Source organism: Dryobates pubescens, chromosome 42, assembly GCF_014839835.1.
Source record: "Dryobates pubescens isolate bDryPub1 chromosome 42, bDryPub1.pri, whole genome shotgun sequence".
Lineage (NCBI taxonomy): Eukaryota > Metazoa > Chordata > Aves > Piciformes > Picidae > Dryobates > Dryobates pubescens.
In genome coordinates, this window is record NC_071653.1 from 331938 (window position 1) to 344875 (window position 12938).

Below are 12938 nucleotides of genomic sequence, written 5' to 3' on the forward strand. Positions count from 1 at the left end.
TGTCTGATATGAAAGTGAAAAAGACAGGATTTGGGTACCTTTGGGGTTTTATTGACACAACTGGGCAATGGCCAGAGGGTTTTTTACCCCAGGGAGACTCAAAGCATTGGGGAAGAACCAGCAAACTCTGGCAAAACTTGGCCCAGCTCCAATGGCAGCTTCAGCTGTGCCAACTTGTCACTGTAATTATTTTCATCACCACTAATTGGTGTTCAGAAGGGCAGGAGGTGTTTGTTCCTGCTGGAGCCCCCAGCCCCTGAGAAATGCAGGTGAAAAAGAGGCAATTTTGGTTCCATCTGCTGGAAGGGCCCCCTCAGAGGGCTCACAATTACCCCACCAGACCCAGGATGAGTCTATTCGTGCTTGCTCCCCAGTGTGGGCTGGTCCCTGGCATGGGTACGGCGATGCTGGGTGAGGTTGGAGCTGAAGCCGAAGCTCTTGCCACAGTCACTGCAGGTGAAGGGCTTCTCACCGGTGTGGGTGCGGCGGTGCCGGCCGAGCGTAGACCTGCAGTTGAAGGTCTTGCTGCAGTCGGCGCAACTGAAGGGTTTCTCACCAGTGTGGATGAGGCGGTGCTGGAGGAGTTTGGAGCTCTCGGTGAAGCTCTTGCCGCAGTCACTGCAGCTGTAGGGTTTCTCACCGCTGTGGATGAGTTGATGCCGGATGAGTTTGGAGCTCTGGGTGAAACTTTTGCCACACTCTGCACAGGGGAACAGCCTCTCTCCAGTGTGGATCCGGCGGTGGTTGCTGAGGGTGGAGCTGGTTTTGAAGCTCTTACCACAGTCATCACAAGAAAAGGCCTTCTCACCGGAGTGAACGTGATGGTGCCTTGTGAGAGAGGACTTGTCAGCAAATCTCTTACCGCAATCCCCGCACACGTAAGGCTTCTCTCCGGTGTGGCTGTGCTGGTGCATGGTGAGCTGTGAGCTGCGGTTGAAGCTCTTGCCGCAGTCAGAGCAGCTGTAGGGTTTCTCGCCACTGTGGATGACTTTGTGCCGGATGAGTTTCAAGCTCTCGGTGAAGCTCTTGCCGCACTCTGCACAGGGGAACAGCTTCTCCCCGGTGTGGATCCGGCGGTGGATGGTGAGGGTGGAGCTGCTTTTGAAGCTCTTGCCGCAGGTGTCACACGTGAAGGGCTTCTCACTGGCGTGGACACCGCGGTGCTTCCTGAGGGAGGACTTGTCAGCAAATCTCTTGCTGCAGGCCCCACAACCATAGGGCTTCTCTCCAGTGTGGGTGCGGCGGTGCACGATCAGGGTGGAGCTGCAGTTGAAGCTCTCACCACAGTCACTGCAGGTGAAGGGCTTCTCACCAGTGTGGATGAGGCGGTGCCTGGTGAGATTTGAGCTCCAGCTGAAGCTCTTGCCACAGACATCACAGATGAAGGGTCTGGTGCCAGCCTGGGGGCAGCGGTGCTCCAGTGGATCTGAGCCAGGTGGGAAGCTCTGCCCACACTCAGGGCACTGATTCAGTTGCTTGGGAGGCACAGAGGGGGCTGCAATGGCTTCATACTCCCCCTCCTCCTCTTTCTTACACTGGTCATTGTCCTCCTCTTCCTCACACTCATCATCATAGTTATCATTCCCCTCATCATCCTCCTCCTCCATCTTAGCATCTTCCTCCTCTTTCTTGGGGCTGCATTTTGGCTGATCCACCTTCTTCTCTGGGTGCTGCTTCTCCTCCCAGTGCTTGTCTGGGTCCTTCTGTGAGGCCATGCTGGTGGGGGAAGGGGTTCACCTCTGTGCCCTAGGGAAAATGGAAGCACCTGACCCCAGGAGCTCAAATTCTGAGATCCTGCCTGGGTAAGGACAGCCCCCAACAGCCACCACCTCCCAACACCAAATTTTCAGCTAGTGCAAGGAATGGAGAGGGACCCTCAACCCCCAGCCATTGCCATGGTGGTGCAGTCAGACCTCTACTACCTGTGCTGAGACCCTGGGTTCCTATGCTGGGGATGCCGAGACACCCCAGGACTTATGGAGGGGTCTCATCCCCCCTGCTCTCAAGCCCAGCAGCACTGGCAGCGTGGTTCCTGGCCCAGGCTGTGCCTTTATCTCACCTGGTTCAGACAACAGAGCCAGCAGCTCTGACCCACACCCTCACCTGCCTGAGGGGGCCCCAGACTCCCACCAGAGCTGATGTCACTCATATCCCCCAGAAGGCTGAAATGTGGTGGGCAGGAAGCTCTGAAGGAGGTTGGGAGGTGCCCCAGGCAGAACCAGGGGGATGGGGTCCTACCATTGTCCCAGTCTGAGTTTTTTACCTGCTGAGCTGTCCCAAGGGGCAGATCTGCAAACTGCCTTTGCCCAGCCCAGAGGTGCAGATGTGATGGAGGGAGAAGGATACCAACCCTGCAAGAGAGAAACTAAGGGCTCAGAGGAGAGGACTGACCTCCAAGAGATGGCTCAGCACTGCCCATAGCCCTACACCAAAGCTGGGCCTTGTTGGGCGCACAGCAGATGGACAGGCTCCTGGAGATGGGAGGGCTTCAGGTGAGACTCAGCTCCTTGCTCTGCAGGGCAGCACCACAAGAGACCTGCCTCCAGCCAGCTTCTCCCAGGCCTTGGCTGCTGGCTCCTCTTACAGGAGCTGTTGCTCTGGCCCCAGGCATCCTCCCTGGCCCTGCTCACAAACCCCACCCCAGCCCATCCTGTATTCAGCTCTGCCCTGCAGGCACCTCCTGCTATCAGGGCTCTGTCGAGGGCCATCTCTGTGCTGGCCTGTGACTGTTTGACTCTGTGCCTTTAAGGGGCACACTGGCTAAATATTTATAAAATATTTTGGTATTCTAAACGAATTTCATTGGCTAAGTAAGGTGGGAGGTGAGATTGGACCCAGCGCGGCTGGGACTTTCTCTCAGTCTTCCTTTCTTTGCTGTCCCTTTTGGCTGGACTGCTTATGGGCTTCTGGCCAACTGAGATAAGAGATACTAACTGCTGTACCAGGCCTCTCTTTCTTTCCTGCCCTGTTAACCACCCTTGTCTCCTTTTCTACCTCTCTGGGGGAGAAGGGAGGTAGGGGGGTGAAGGGGGCACAGGGGGAAGCCCCCTCTGTTGGGGGGGTCTGGTTTCTGGTTGAGTTCATTTGCTGTATATTCCTGTACATATTGTAAAATCCCTGTATTTGTGGTGTTACATGTAATCTGCTTCCTACACATGCTTGTAAATACATAGTCTGTTTTTCTAATTACTGAGTTAGCCGCGGTTTCTTTCTCAGTGGGGAAGGGAAAGCAGAGCCTTTCCTTTCAACCCACCACATGGTCACTCCTCAACAGAAGCTCAGAGAAGCCCTGAGGGCACACAGAAGGGGATGCTCATGCTTTCTGCAGCTGCAGGAAAGGGGAAAGGGAGTTGGTCAGCTTCTTGCAAAACCTCTTCAGCCCTCACTGTGATGCTGGAAGAGTCTCTGTCCCCTGGGCAAATCTGACACCTCCAGCACCATCCACACACAGGCAGCCTAAAGAGACTCATTTGAAAGGTTTTGGCTTCCTTCTGCCCTCACCCATTTCTGTCAGCTTTCTCTTTGCAGTTCCCTGGAGCTGCCATTCCACATCCCCAAGAGAAAATGACGTTTGATGGGAGGGCACAGTGCCCATGGATGTTGGTGATCTCCCAGCTGACACAGGCAGAGTTGCAGCACAATTCACTCCTTTCAGCTCCTGAAATGCTGCCAGATTCTGGCATCTCCTGCACACACATTTACCACCTGGGCCCCTGATGCCTTCCCCTTTTGGAGGGACAAGGCCTAACTCCTGCCTCACCATTCCCAGGCCCTTCCCTCATTCCCAGCCCATCCATGTCCCTGGTGGCTTTGCTGTCCCATGGCCCTGTGTCCCCCACCTCCATTGCCACTGCAGTTGGAAGACTGCAGTGGAAAATGTTGTGGCTGAGGAAGCATCTAAGGAACTGGGCTGGAAGCAGGAGCACAAGAATGGAAGGGGCCTGAGACTAATGGCTGGGATCAGCTGGAGGGCTGAAAGAACAGCACCAAGCCAAGGGGGGATTATAGATGAGGGGTGGGGAGGGACCCTGCAGCCACTTCATGCAGGAACTGATGAAGGGGGACAGAGAGGGAGTGAGACTTCAGGTGACTCCTGCCATGGGGCATGGGGTGGGGTGTGTGGGTAGGACCCCTGAGTACCTCCTTGGGCAGTGTTAGATGCCAGGGGGTGACAGTGGACTGCCCTGAGTCAGGCAGGATTTGGGTGTTTGAGCTTCTGGGATCAGCTGCTGCCAGCACCATTGTAGGGAGGAGCCAGGCAGAGCCACACACCTGCTGAACTAACCCCCACCCCCTGCAGCCTTGACTCTCCATCTGTCCATCCCTTGGTCCATCTGCACTCACTTTGTGCCTTCTGAGAGTCCCCAGGGTGCCACCAACAACCCAGGGCTGATCTACACACCCAGCATGGCCCAACAGAAGCCTCTGGATGACAGCATGGAGGAAACCACCCTGGAGAACAAGTTGAGGAGTGGACAGGCTGGAGAGCTGGCCCAAGTGAACCTCCTGAGGTTCAATAAGAGCAAGTGCAGGGTCCTGCACCTGGGCTGGAACAAGCCTCACATCAGTACAGGCTGCAGGTTGGGGGATAGAAAGCAGCCCTGAGGAAAAGGGCTTGGGGGTGCTGGTGGATGAGAAGCTGCACAGGAGCAGGCAGTGTGAGCTTGCAGCCCAGAAGGCCAATGGCAGCCTGGGCTGCATCCAAAGCAGTGTGGCCAGAGGTGGAGAGAAGGGATTCTGCCACTTTGCTCTGTTGAGACCTCATCTGGAGTGCTGTGTCCAGCTCTGGAGCCTCAACACAGAAAGGACAGGGACCTGATGGAGAGGGTCCAGAGGAGGCCACAAAAATGATCAGAGGGTTGGAGCAGCTCTGCTATGAGGACAGGCTGAGGGAGCTGGGGGTGCTCAGCCTGGAGAAGAGAAGGCTCTGGGGGAACCTAATAGTGACCTTCCAGTACATGAAAGGGTCCTACAAGAAGGCTGCAGAGAGACTGTTCCCAAAGGCCTGCAGGGACCGGACCAGGGGCAATGGCTTCAAACTAGAGCAGAGCAGATTGAGATTGGATGTTAGGAACAAGTTCTGCAGCGGGAGGCTGCTGGAACACTGCAGCAGGTTGCCCAGGGAGGTGGTGGAGGTCCCATCTCTGGAGATATCCAAGGTGAGGCTCAACAGGGCTCTGGGCAACCTGATCCAGCAGAGGATGTCCCTGCTGACTGCAGAGGGGGTTGGGCTGGATGGCCTTTGGAGGTCTCTTCTAAATGATTGATGATTCTAAGTGCAGCCTCAAGGGAGAGGAAGAGAAGGAAAAAGGTGAGGCAGAGGACAATGGAGAAGGAGGAGACCAAGGAGAATGCTTAAAAAGGTTTCAAAGTGTCTAAAAAATAATCACCGAAATCCCTTCAAAACTCACCAAAAACTCTGCCAAATTCATTGAAAGCTCTTAAAAGCTCTGAAGAGCTCATTCTGAAGAGCGCTGAGCGAGTTCCTGGGCTCAGTGATGTGTTTGATATGCTTCAAAAATGCTTAAAAGGGTTCCCAAGTGCCCTCAAAAGCATCAGCACAGCTCTGCCAGCACAGAATGCCAGGCTGGAAGGGACCCCAAGGCTCAGCTGCTCCAACCTTGCCAGGTGAGAGTGGAACTGAATGAGCTGGCCCAGCCTCCTGGCAAGCTGAGCCTTTCAACTGTGCAGTGCAGGGCAATCCACCACGGCCCTTGGGAGATGATTCCAATGGCTGACTGGGAGGGAGAACCTTTCTCCTGCAGTGCAGTGCTCCAGTTCAGCTCAACTCTTGCAGCAGCTGTTTGAGATCTGGCTTCTGGGCATCACAAACTCTGAAGCACTGCAGTGAAAAGCAGCTCAGCTCCAACTTCCAATCTGCTAAGATCTCACATGTTAAATTTCAAGGCAGGTGCCAGGCTCAAAACCACTTCCCAATCTCCAAGCCCCTTGCCAGGCTCCAAGCCCTGCTGTAAAAGTTGGTTTCATTCCACTGAAGTTTTGCTAAGTGTCCAAATTCAAGGATTGAGAGAATGGTTTGGGCTGGAAGGGACCCCAAAGATCAGCCAGCTCCAAGCCCCCTGCCAAGAGCAGGGACACCTCCCACCAGCCCAGGCTGCTCAAGGCCTCATCCAACCTGGCCCTCAACACCTCCAGGGAGGGGGCATCCAGCACCTCCCTGGGCAACCTGCTCCAGTGTCTCACCACCCCCACTGCAAACAATTTCCTCCCCATCTCCACTCCAAATCTGTCCTCCTCAAGCTTCAATCCATTCCCCCTCATCCCATCACTTCCAGCCCCTCACAAAAGTCCCTGCCCAGCTCTCCTGCAGCCCCCAGTAGGTACCACAAGGCTGCTCCAAGCTCTCCCCAGAGCTTTCTCCTCTGCAGGTTGAACAGCCCCAACTCTTCCAGCCCAACCCCAGAGGGGAGGTGCCCCACCCCTCCCACCACCCCCATGGCCTTCTCTGGACCCCCTCCAACAGCTCAATGTCCTACCCATGCTGGGGGCACCAGAGCTGCACACAGCACTCCAGCTGGCAATGCTGGGAGGAGAAACAACAATAGGGCAAAAGCTTCAACATGTGGTCAGCTTCTGAAACTGAAGGGATCTTAACTTGGTGACAAGAGAAAGGACCAAACTGATCCAAGAGACTGATCCAACCCCTGGGGCTGCACAAAACAACCATCAAGAGTTTCAAGGAACATCAGACTCAGAGCTGGCCTGGAAAGCTCTGGAGAATAAACCCAGTCCAGAAGGTGTCCAGTGCCCCAGGGAGCGAACAGCCCAGGCTGTCCCTCTGCTCCTGTAGAAGGAAAGGTTGAGTTGGCCACAAGCCAAAGCCTTCCCCACACAAATCCATGCACAGGAGTTGAGTTTTAACCTACTTGAAACCTTTTCTGGAGGCAGGAGTTACTCACTCAGGCTCTGCTGGGTGATGCCCAATACCAGCACATGAGGCAATGGTGGAAGTTGAGGCAGAGGAAGTACCATGGAAACAGGAGGAAATTCCCCCCACCCTGTGAGGGTGAGAGAGCTCTGGAGCAGGCTGCCCAGGGGGTGTGGAGTCTCCCTCTCTGGAGATACTCAAAACCTGCCTGGCTGTGTTCCTGTGTGACCTGCTCTAGGTGACCCTGCTCTGGCAGGGGTTGGACTGGATGAGCTTTCCAGGTCCCTTCCTGCCCCTCACATTCTGTGGCTCTGTGATTCATTCCAGATCTCCATCAACAGAACAAGGCCTTGAAGGGTCTCCTACAGTCCACAGCTCTGATCAACACCCAGACAGCTTTGCCACCCACAGGCCTTGGAGCTTCCTTCTCAGCACTTCTGTCTCCAAGTCTCAGCACTTTTTTGCTCTCTGTGGACACTGCAAACTAAACCAAAAAGGCTCCAGCTGACAGCACTGCTGAGAATAACCCCAGGGAACTCCAAGTGAAGATTGTAATCCCAGAGGCAAACCCCAGACCTTTAACCTCTGGACAGGACTCTGTCCTATTGTCCATTGCTGCCAGCACCTTCAGCACCTAAGATGCATTTGCTGTGTGTCAGCCTCCTCACACAGCCATACAATTGTTTGGGCTGGAAAATACCTCTCTGAGCATTGAGTCCAACCTTCAGCCCCAACACCACCATGGCCCCCAAACCATGGCCCCATGGCCACAGGCTTCCTGAACACCTCCAGGCATGGGGACTCCACCCTGGGCAGCCTGTGCCAATCCCTGACCACTCTTGCAGTAAAGAAAGTTTCCTTTATCATCCAGTTGATGAACTGTGGAGCTTGTCCATGGCAGACCAGTCCCAACTGGCCACTTCTGAGGGCACTAACTCTTTGGAGAGCCAAGATTTGAATGTCCAGCTCATGGTTTCCAAGGAACTTCCTTGAAGGGCCCTGGCAATGACACATCTGAGTGCAGCACACCTCAGCTCTGGGGGAGTTGCTTTCCCCATACAGCCAAGCAGGGACTCACACACCAGCCCCAATGAGGGAGAAGCTAATCAGAATTTTAATCTAACTCCTGCAACTCAAAAGCTTCCCTTACTGAAACAAAGCCACAAAGAAGAGTAGAGAAGTAGAGAGCTTCCTCTAACCCCAGAGAAGTGAAAGTTTCACCACTTGTGGGAACTGACTGAGAAGAACATCAGAGTACCATGGAACAGGAGTGACACAACAGCAGAACACAAAAGCTAGGCTGGATGTTGATGTTAGGAAGAAGTTCTTCATAGAAAGGCAGATTGGCCATGGGAATGTCCTGCCCAGGGAGGTGGTGGAGTCCCCATCCCTGGAGGTGCTTAGGAAGAGACTGGATGGGGTGCTTGGTGCCATGGTTGAGTTGATTAGATGGTGCTGAATGATAGGTTGGACTTGATGATCTCAAAGGTCTCCTCCAACCTGGTTAATTCTATCCTAACTTGGATTGTCTGATGGGATGAGGCGGTGTTGTAGTTTGAGCTGGGTGCCCCCCTGGTGCATTCACTTCCTGTGTCCAGAAGTCCAGCCCAGAGGGATGGACACAGGAAATTGTGTATTTCCTACCATAATTCTTTGCACCACTATAAGATCCAGTGCGGAGTCTGGCACTTCCTCTTTCCTTCCCTCTCCGAGACTTGGTAACTGGGGGAGAGATCTCCCGGCCATGGGCCTGATTGGGCCCAAGGCCACAGGGGGATGGGCAGTCTCAGGCCTGGCCAGCTGAGACTAGCCCAGCAGAGGGAGGGGGAAGAAGGAGCCCTGGGGGTTTTGCATGCACCCTCAGGTGGGGATGGGATCTTTCTTTGTCACTGCGCTTTGGGTGTTCTGTAACATTCACTGCTTTCTATTTAAACTTTCATCACTTTTGCAATCCGTTTGTCTGAGTCGTTATTTCTGCCTGTGGTGGGGAGGGGACCTGCCCCAACCCATTACATTTTTGGCGCCCAACGTGGGGCCAACTGCAGCTCGGATTGCAAAAGATGGAGAGTTTAAATTTAGTTCTGGGCGTCGGTTTGGGTTTGGAAAGTTGGGGCTCAGGTTTTGTGTTACCGGGGCGACTGTGTGAACTCCTGTGGGCTGATGGCATGGAAGTCCCTCCTGTTGTTTGGGAACAGCGAGGGGTGGTTCTTTCTGTGACTTTCTGCCCAGGGTAGCTTAAGAATGCTCGAGTAGCCTAAGAATGCAAGACCTGCCTTCTCCTCGTTCTCTGCGGAGCGGCAGGGAGCGGAGGAGGGGCAGCGGCAAGCAGAGCGTGGTCGGCCCGCGGCCGCTGCGGGGAGCGGACACCCGCGGCGAGCGGGCAAGCGACTGCTGGAGGTGACTTGGACTCTGCATCGCGGCGACAGAGACGGCGGGGGCCGGGCCGGGCCGCGTTCAAGCGGCGGCGGCGGCACCGCCCGAGCCGGGCTGCGTTCAGGCGGCGGCGGCAGCTGTAAATCTTTCCCTGGTGTTTTCGGACGTGTTCCGAAAATGGCATGCCACCCCTGTATTTCATACCATAATCTTTGCACCCAAACACATCATCATATCAGAAAACTTCTGATGACATGTGCGGCAGAGTCCATATCCTCATCTGGGCGTCCACTCAAACAGTCTCTCATTCAGGCTCAAGCATCAGTCCATTCCAGTTGTTCTTCCTCATGTGATGGAACCTCCCAGTGACGCAGTCCTTCTCCTGCAGCGTGAATTCCTTGTGGGCTCCTTGGGACATCCTGGTCACCTGGAAATACCTCACAACTTCTCAGCCAAGCCTTTACTCTCCTATTCAGCGGCAAATTCTCCACCCCTGGGGCAGGTTTAGCCTCTCCTGAGGGCGAAAATACCCAAACAGTTTTACCTAACAGGTTCTTTTCTCTAACAACAGGAACTCTATCACCTTCTACTCTCCGTAGCAGATCTGAATATGCCGGTCCAGCGCGGTTCACTGAACCTCTACTATTCACCAGCCAGGTTGCTTGTGCTAAATGTTTCTCCCAGTTTTTTAAAGATCCACCTCCCATGGCTTTGAGAGTGGTCTTCAACAAACCGTTGTAGCGTTCAATCTTCCCTGCAGCTGGTGCATAGTAAGGAATATGGAAAATCCACTCAATACCGTGCTCTTTTGCCCAGCTCTTTACAAGGTTGTTCTTGAAGTGAGTTCCGTTGTCTGACTCAATCCTCTCTGGAGTTCCGTGTCTCCACAGGATCTGTCTCTCCAGACCGAGAATGGTGTTGCGTGCAGTTGCATGTGGAACTGCGTAAGTTTCCAGCCATCCAGTATTTGCCTCTACCATAGTAAGCACGTATTGCTTACCAGAACGAGAACGTGGTAGAGTGATGTAGTCAATCTGCCAAGCTTCACCATACCTGTACTTGGACCATCTGTCACCATACCACAAGGGCTTAATTCTCTTTGCCTGCTTAATAGCAGCACAAATGTCACAGTCATGGATGACTTGTGTGATGGCATCCATGGAAATGTCTATGGATCTGTCACGAGCCCATTGGTATGTTGCATCTCTGCCTTGATGTCCTGATGAATCGTGAGCCCACCGAGCTAAGAATATCTCACCTCGGTGTTTCCAGTCGAGATCAAGTTCAGAGTCCTTGTCTACTTGAGAAACTCTTGCAGCTAAATCTGCCTGATGGTTGTGCTGCTGTTCCTCAGTAGCTTTGCTCTTGGGAATGTGAGCATCAATGTGTCTCACTTTCACTGGAATTCTCTCGACTCGATCAGCAATGTCTTGCCACAGGTCGGCTGCCCAGATGGGTTTTCCTTTCCTCTGCCAGCCATTCTTTTTCCAGTTCTTTAGCCAACCCCATAGAGCATTGGCTACCATCCATGAGTCGGTGTAGAGATAAAGCTTTGGCCATCTCTCACGTTCAGCCACGTCGAGAGCTAGCTGGACAGCTTTTACCTCTGCAAACTGACTGGATTCTCCTTCTCCATCCTTCGCCTCTGCAACTCGGCGTGTTGGACTCCACACGGCAGACTTCCACCTTCGCTTGTTCCCGACGAGACGACAGGAACCGTCTGTGAACAAAGCATATTTCTTTTCATCATCAGAAAGGTCATTGTAAGGAGGAGCTTCCTCAGCACGAGTTACTCTCTCCTCTGGAGGTTTAGCACAGTTGGTATCTTCAGGCCAACTTGAGATCACCTCCACCAGACCAGGTCTTTCAAGATTTCCCATTCGAGCTCTCTGTGTTATCAGGGCCATCCACTTAGACCAGGTGGAATCTGTGGCATGATGTGGTGTGGAACCTTTGCCTTTGAACATCCAATTCAAAACTGGCAATCTGGGAGCTAAGAGAAGTTGTGACTCAGTTCCAATTACTTCAGAAGCTGCTTTCACTCCTTCATAGGCAGCTAGAATCTCTTTCTCTGTTGGAGTGTAATTAGCCTCTGAACCTCTGTAACCTCGACTCCAGAAACCAAGAGGTCGTCCACGTGTCTCACCTGGAGCTTTTTGCCACAAGCACCAGGTTGGACCATTGTCACCTGCAGCCGTGTACAGCCGTGGCTTTGAGCTGGAAGAGGGGAGATTGAAACTGGGCTATGGTTTTGAGCTAGGGCAGGGCACATCTAGACCTGGCCCTAGGACAAAATTCTTCACAGTGAAGGTAGGGAGACAGTGGAACAGGCTGCCCAGGGAGTCTGCAGATGCCCCCTCCCTGGAGGTGTTCAAGGCCAGGTTGGATGAGACCTTGAGCAACCTGGACTGGTGGGAGGTGTCCCTGCCCATGGGAGGTGGGTTGCAACTGGATGGTCTTTAAGGTCCCTTCCGACCCAGATCATTGCAGGAATCTCTTGGTTCTTGGGGTGCCACAATCCTGCCACAACAAGTCAGACTCCCACATGCAGCCATTCCCTCCAATCAAAACCAGCAGATCAGACTGGTTTGGGGGTTTGGGGAGAGTGGAGTGCTGGAATATTTTATGCTGTTGGCATTTAAACACACTGCAGAGCAGCTGGCTAAAGGAAGGCACCCAAAGGGATCCCATAGTGCATGGTCAGGGGCCAGGCTCACACCAAGTGTGAAGGAACAAACAATTCCAGGCACTTACAGAGCTGCCTGTCAAAGGCACAGCCCAGCATGAGGCAGCGATGCTTCATGCACATCACTAAGACTGAACAGCTTTCTTGAGGCACTGCTCTTCCAAACATGACTTTCCTGGTGAGCAAACATTCACCAGGTCATCACCTGGCTGAAAGTGCTCTTCACTGAACAAATATTTTCCAGCCTCTCAACACTCACAAGGATGTCTCACCTGGAAGTCTCTCACAAGGAAGCATTTCTTAAGGAAGGCCTAACCCAAGCTAGGTTCAGCCACTTGAGTATTTTAAGCTTGTAAGAGTAGGAATCTTTGACTCCTTCACTGGGAGCTGCCTCACACATGTGAGGCTTGCCCAGGAAATGGAAGCAGATCCCTAGGCACTAAGAATTTTGGGCTGGTTTTCCTTGACAAGGTTAAGGTTCTAGGATTCTGTGTCCCTGGGGCTGCTCAACCAATGTGTGGCCCTGGCTCCTGGGGCCATGGTGGTGCTGGGCTGATGGTTGGACTTGAGGACCCCAGAGGTCCCCTCCAGCCAAAGCAATTCTGATTCTATTCTCAAGGCAGGCATCACCAAGCTCAATTGTATGGCCTGCAGCATAGAGCCCCAGAGCTGCTGATCTTGGGCACCTCCCAGTATCCTCAAGCCCAGCTGCTCTCCTGCAGCTCACAATCCACCACTGCTGCTAAGCCACTGCCACTAAACCACATCCCTCAGCACCACATCCAGGCCTCCCTTAAATACCTCCAGGGATGCTGATTCCACCACCCCCCTGGGCAGCCTGTTCCAGTGCCTGAGAACCCTTTCTGTGGAGAACTTCCTCCCAATACCCAATCTGAACCTCCACTGGCACAACTTGAGGCTCTTTCCTCTTGTCCTGACACTCATTGCAGGCCAGAAGAGAGTGAGCCTCACCTGGCTCCAACCTCCTTT

General features: G+C 53.7%; 1 protein-coding gene across 1 annotated transcript in view; it reads right to left on the bottom strand.

The window, feature by feature from the left end:
• Window positions 1-353: 353 nt before the first annotated feature.
• The window catches only part of LOC128899265 (zinc finger protein 91-like), a 385675-nt gene continuing 373090 nt past the window's right edge, over window positions 354-12938 (bottom strand). Inside the window, 2 exon segments of the mRNA XM_054177649.1 lie at window positions 354-423; window positions 508-1389. Of these exon segments, the coding sequence (XP_054033624.1) occupies window positions 354-423; window positions 508-1389 (952 nt within the window).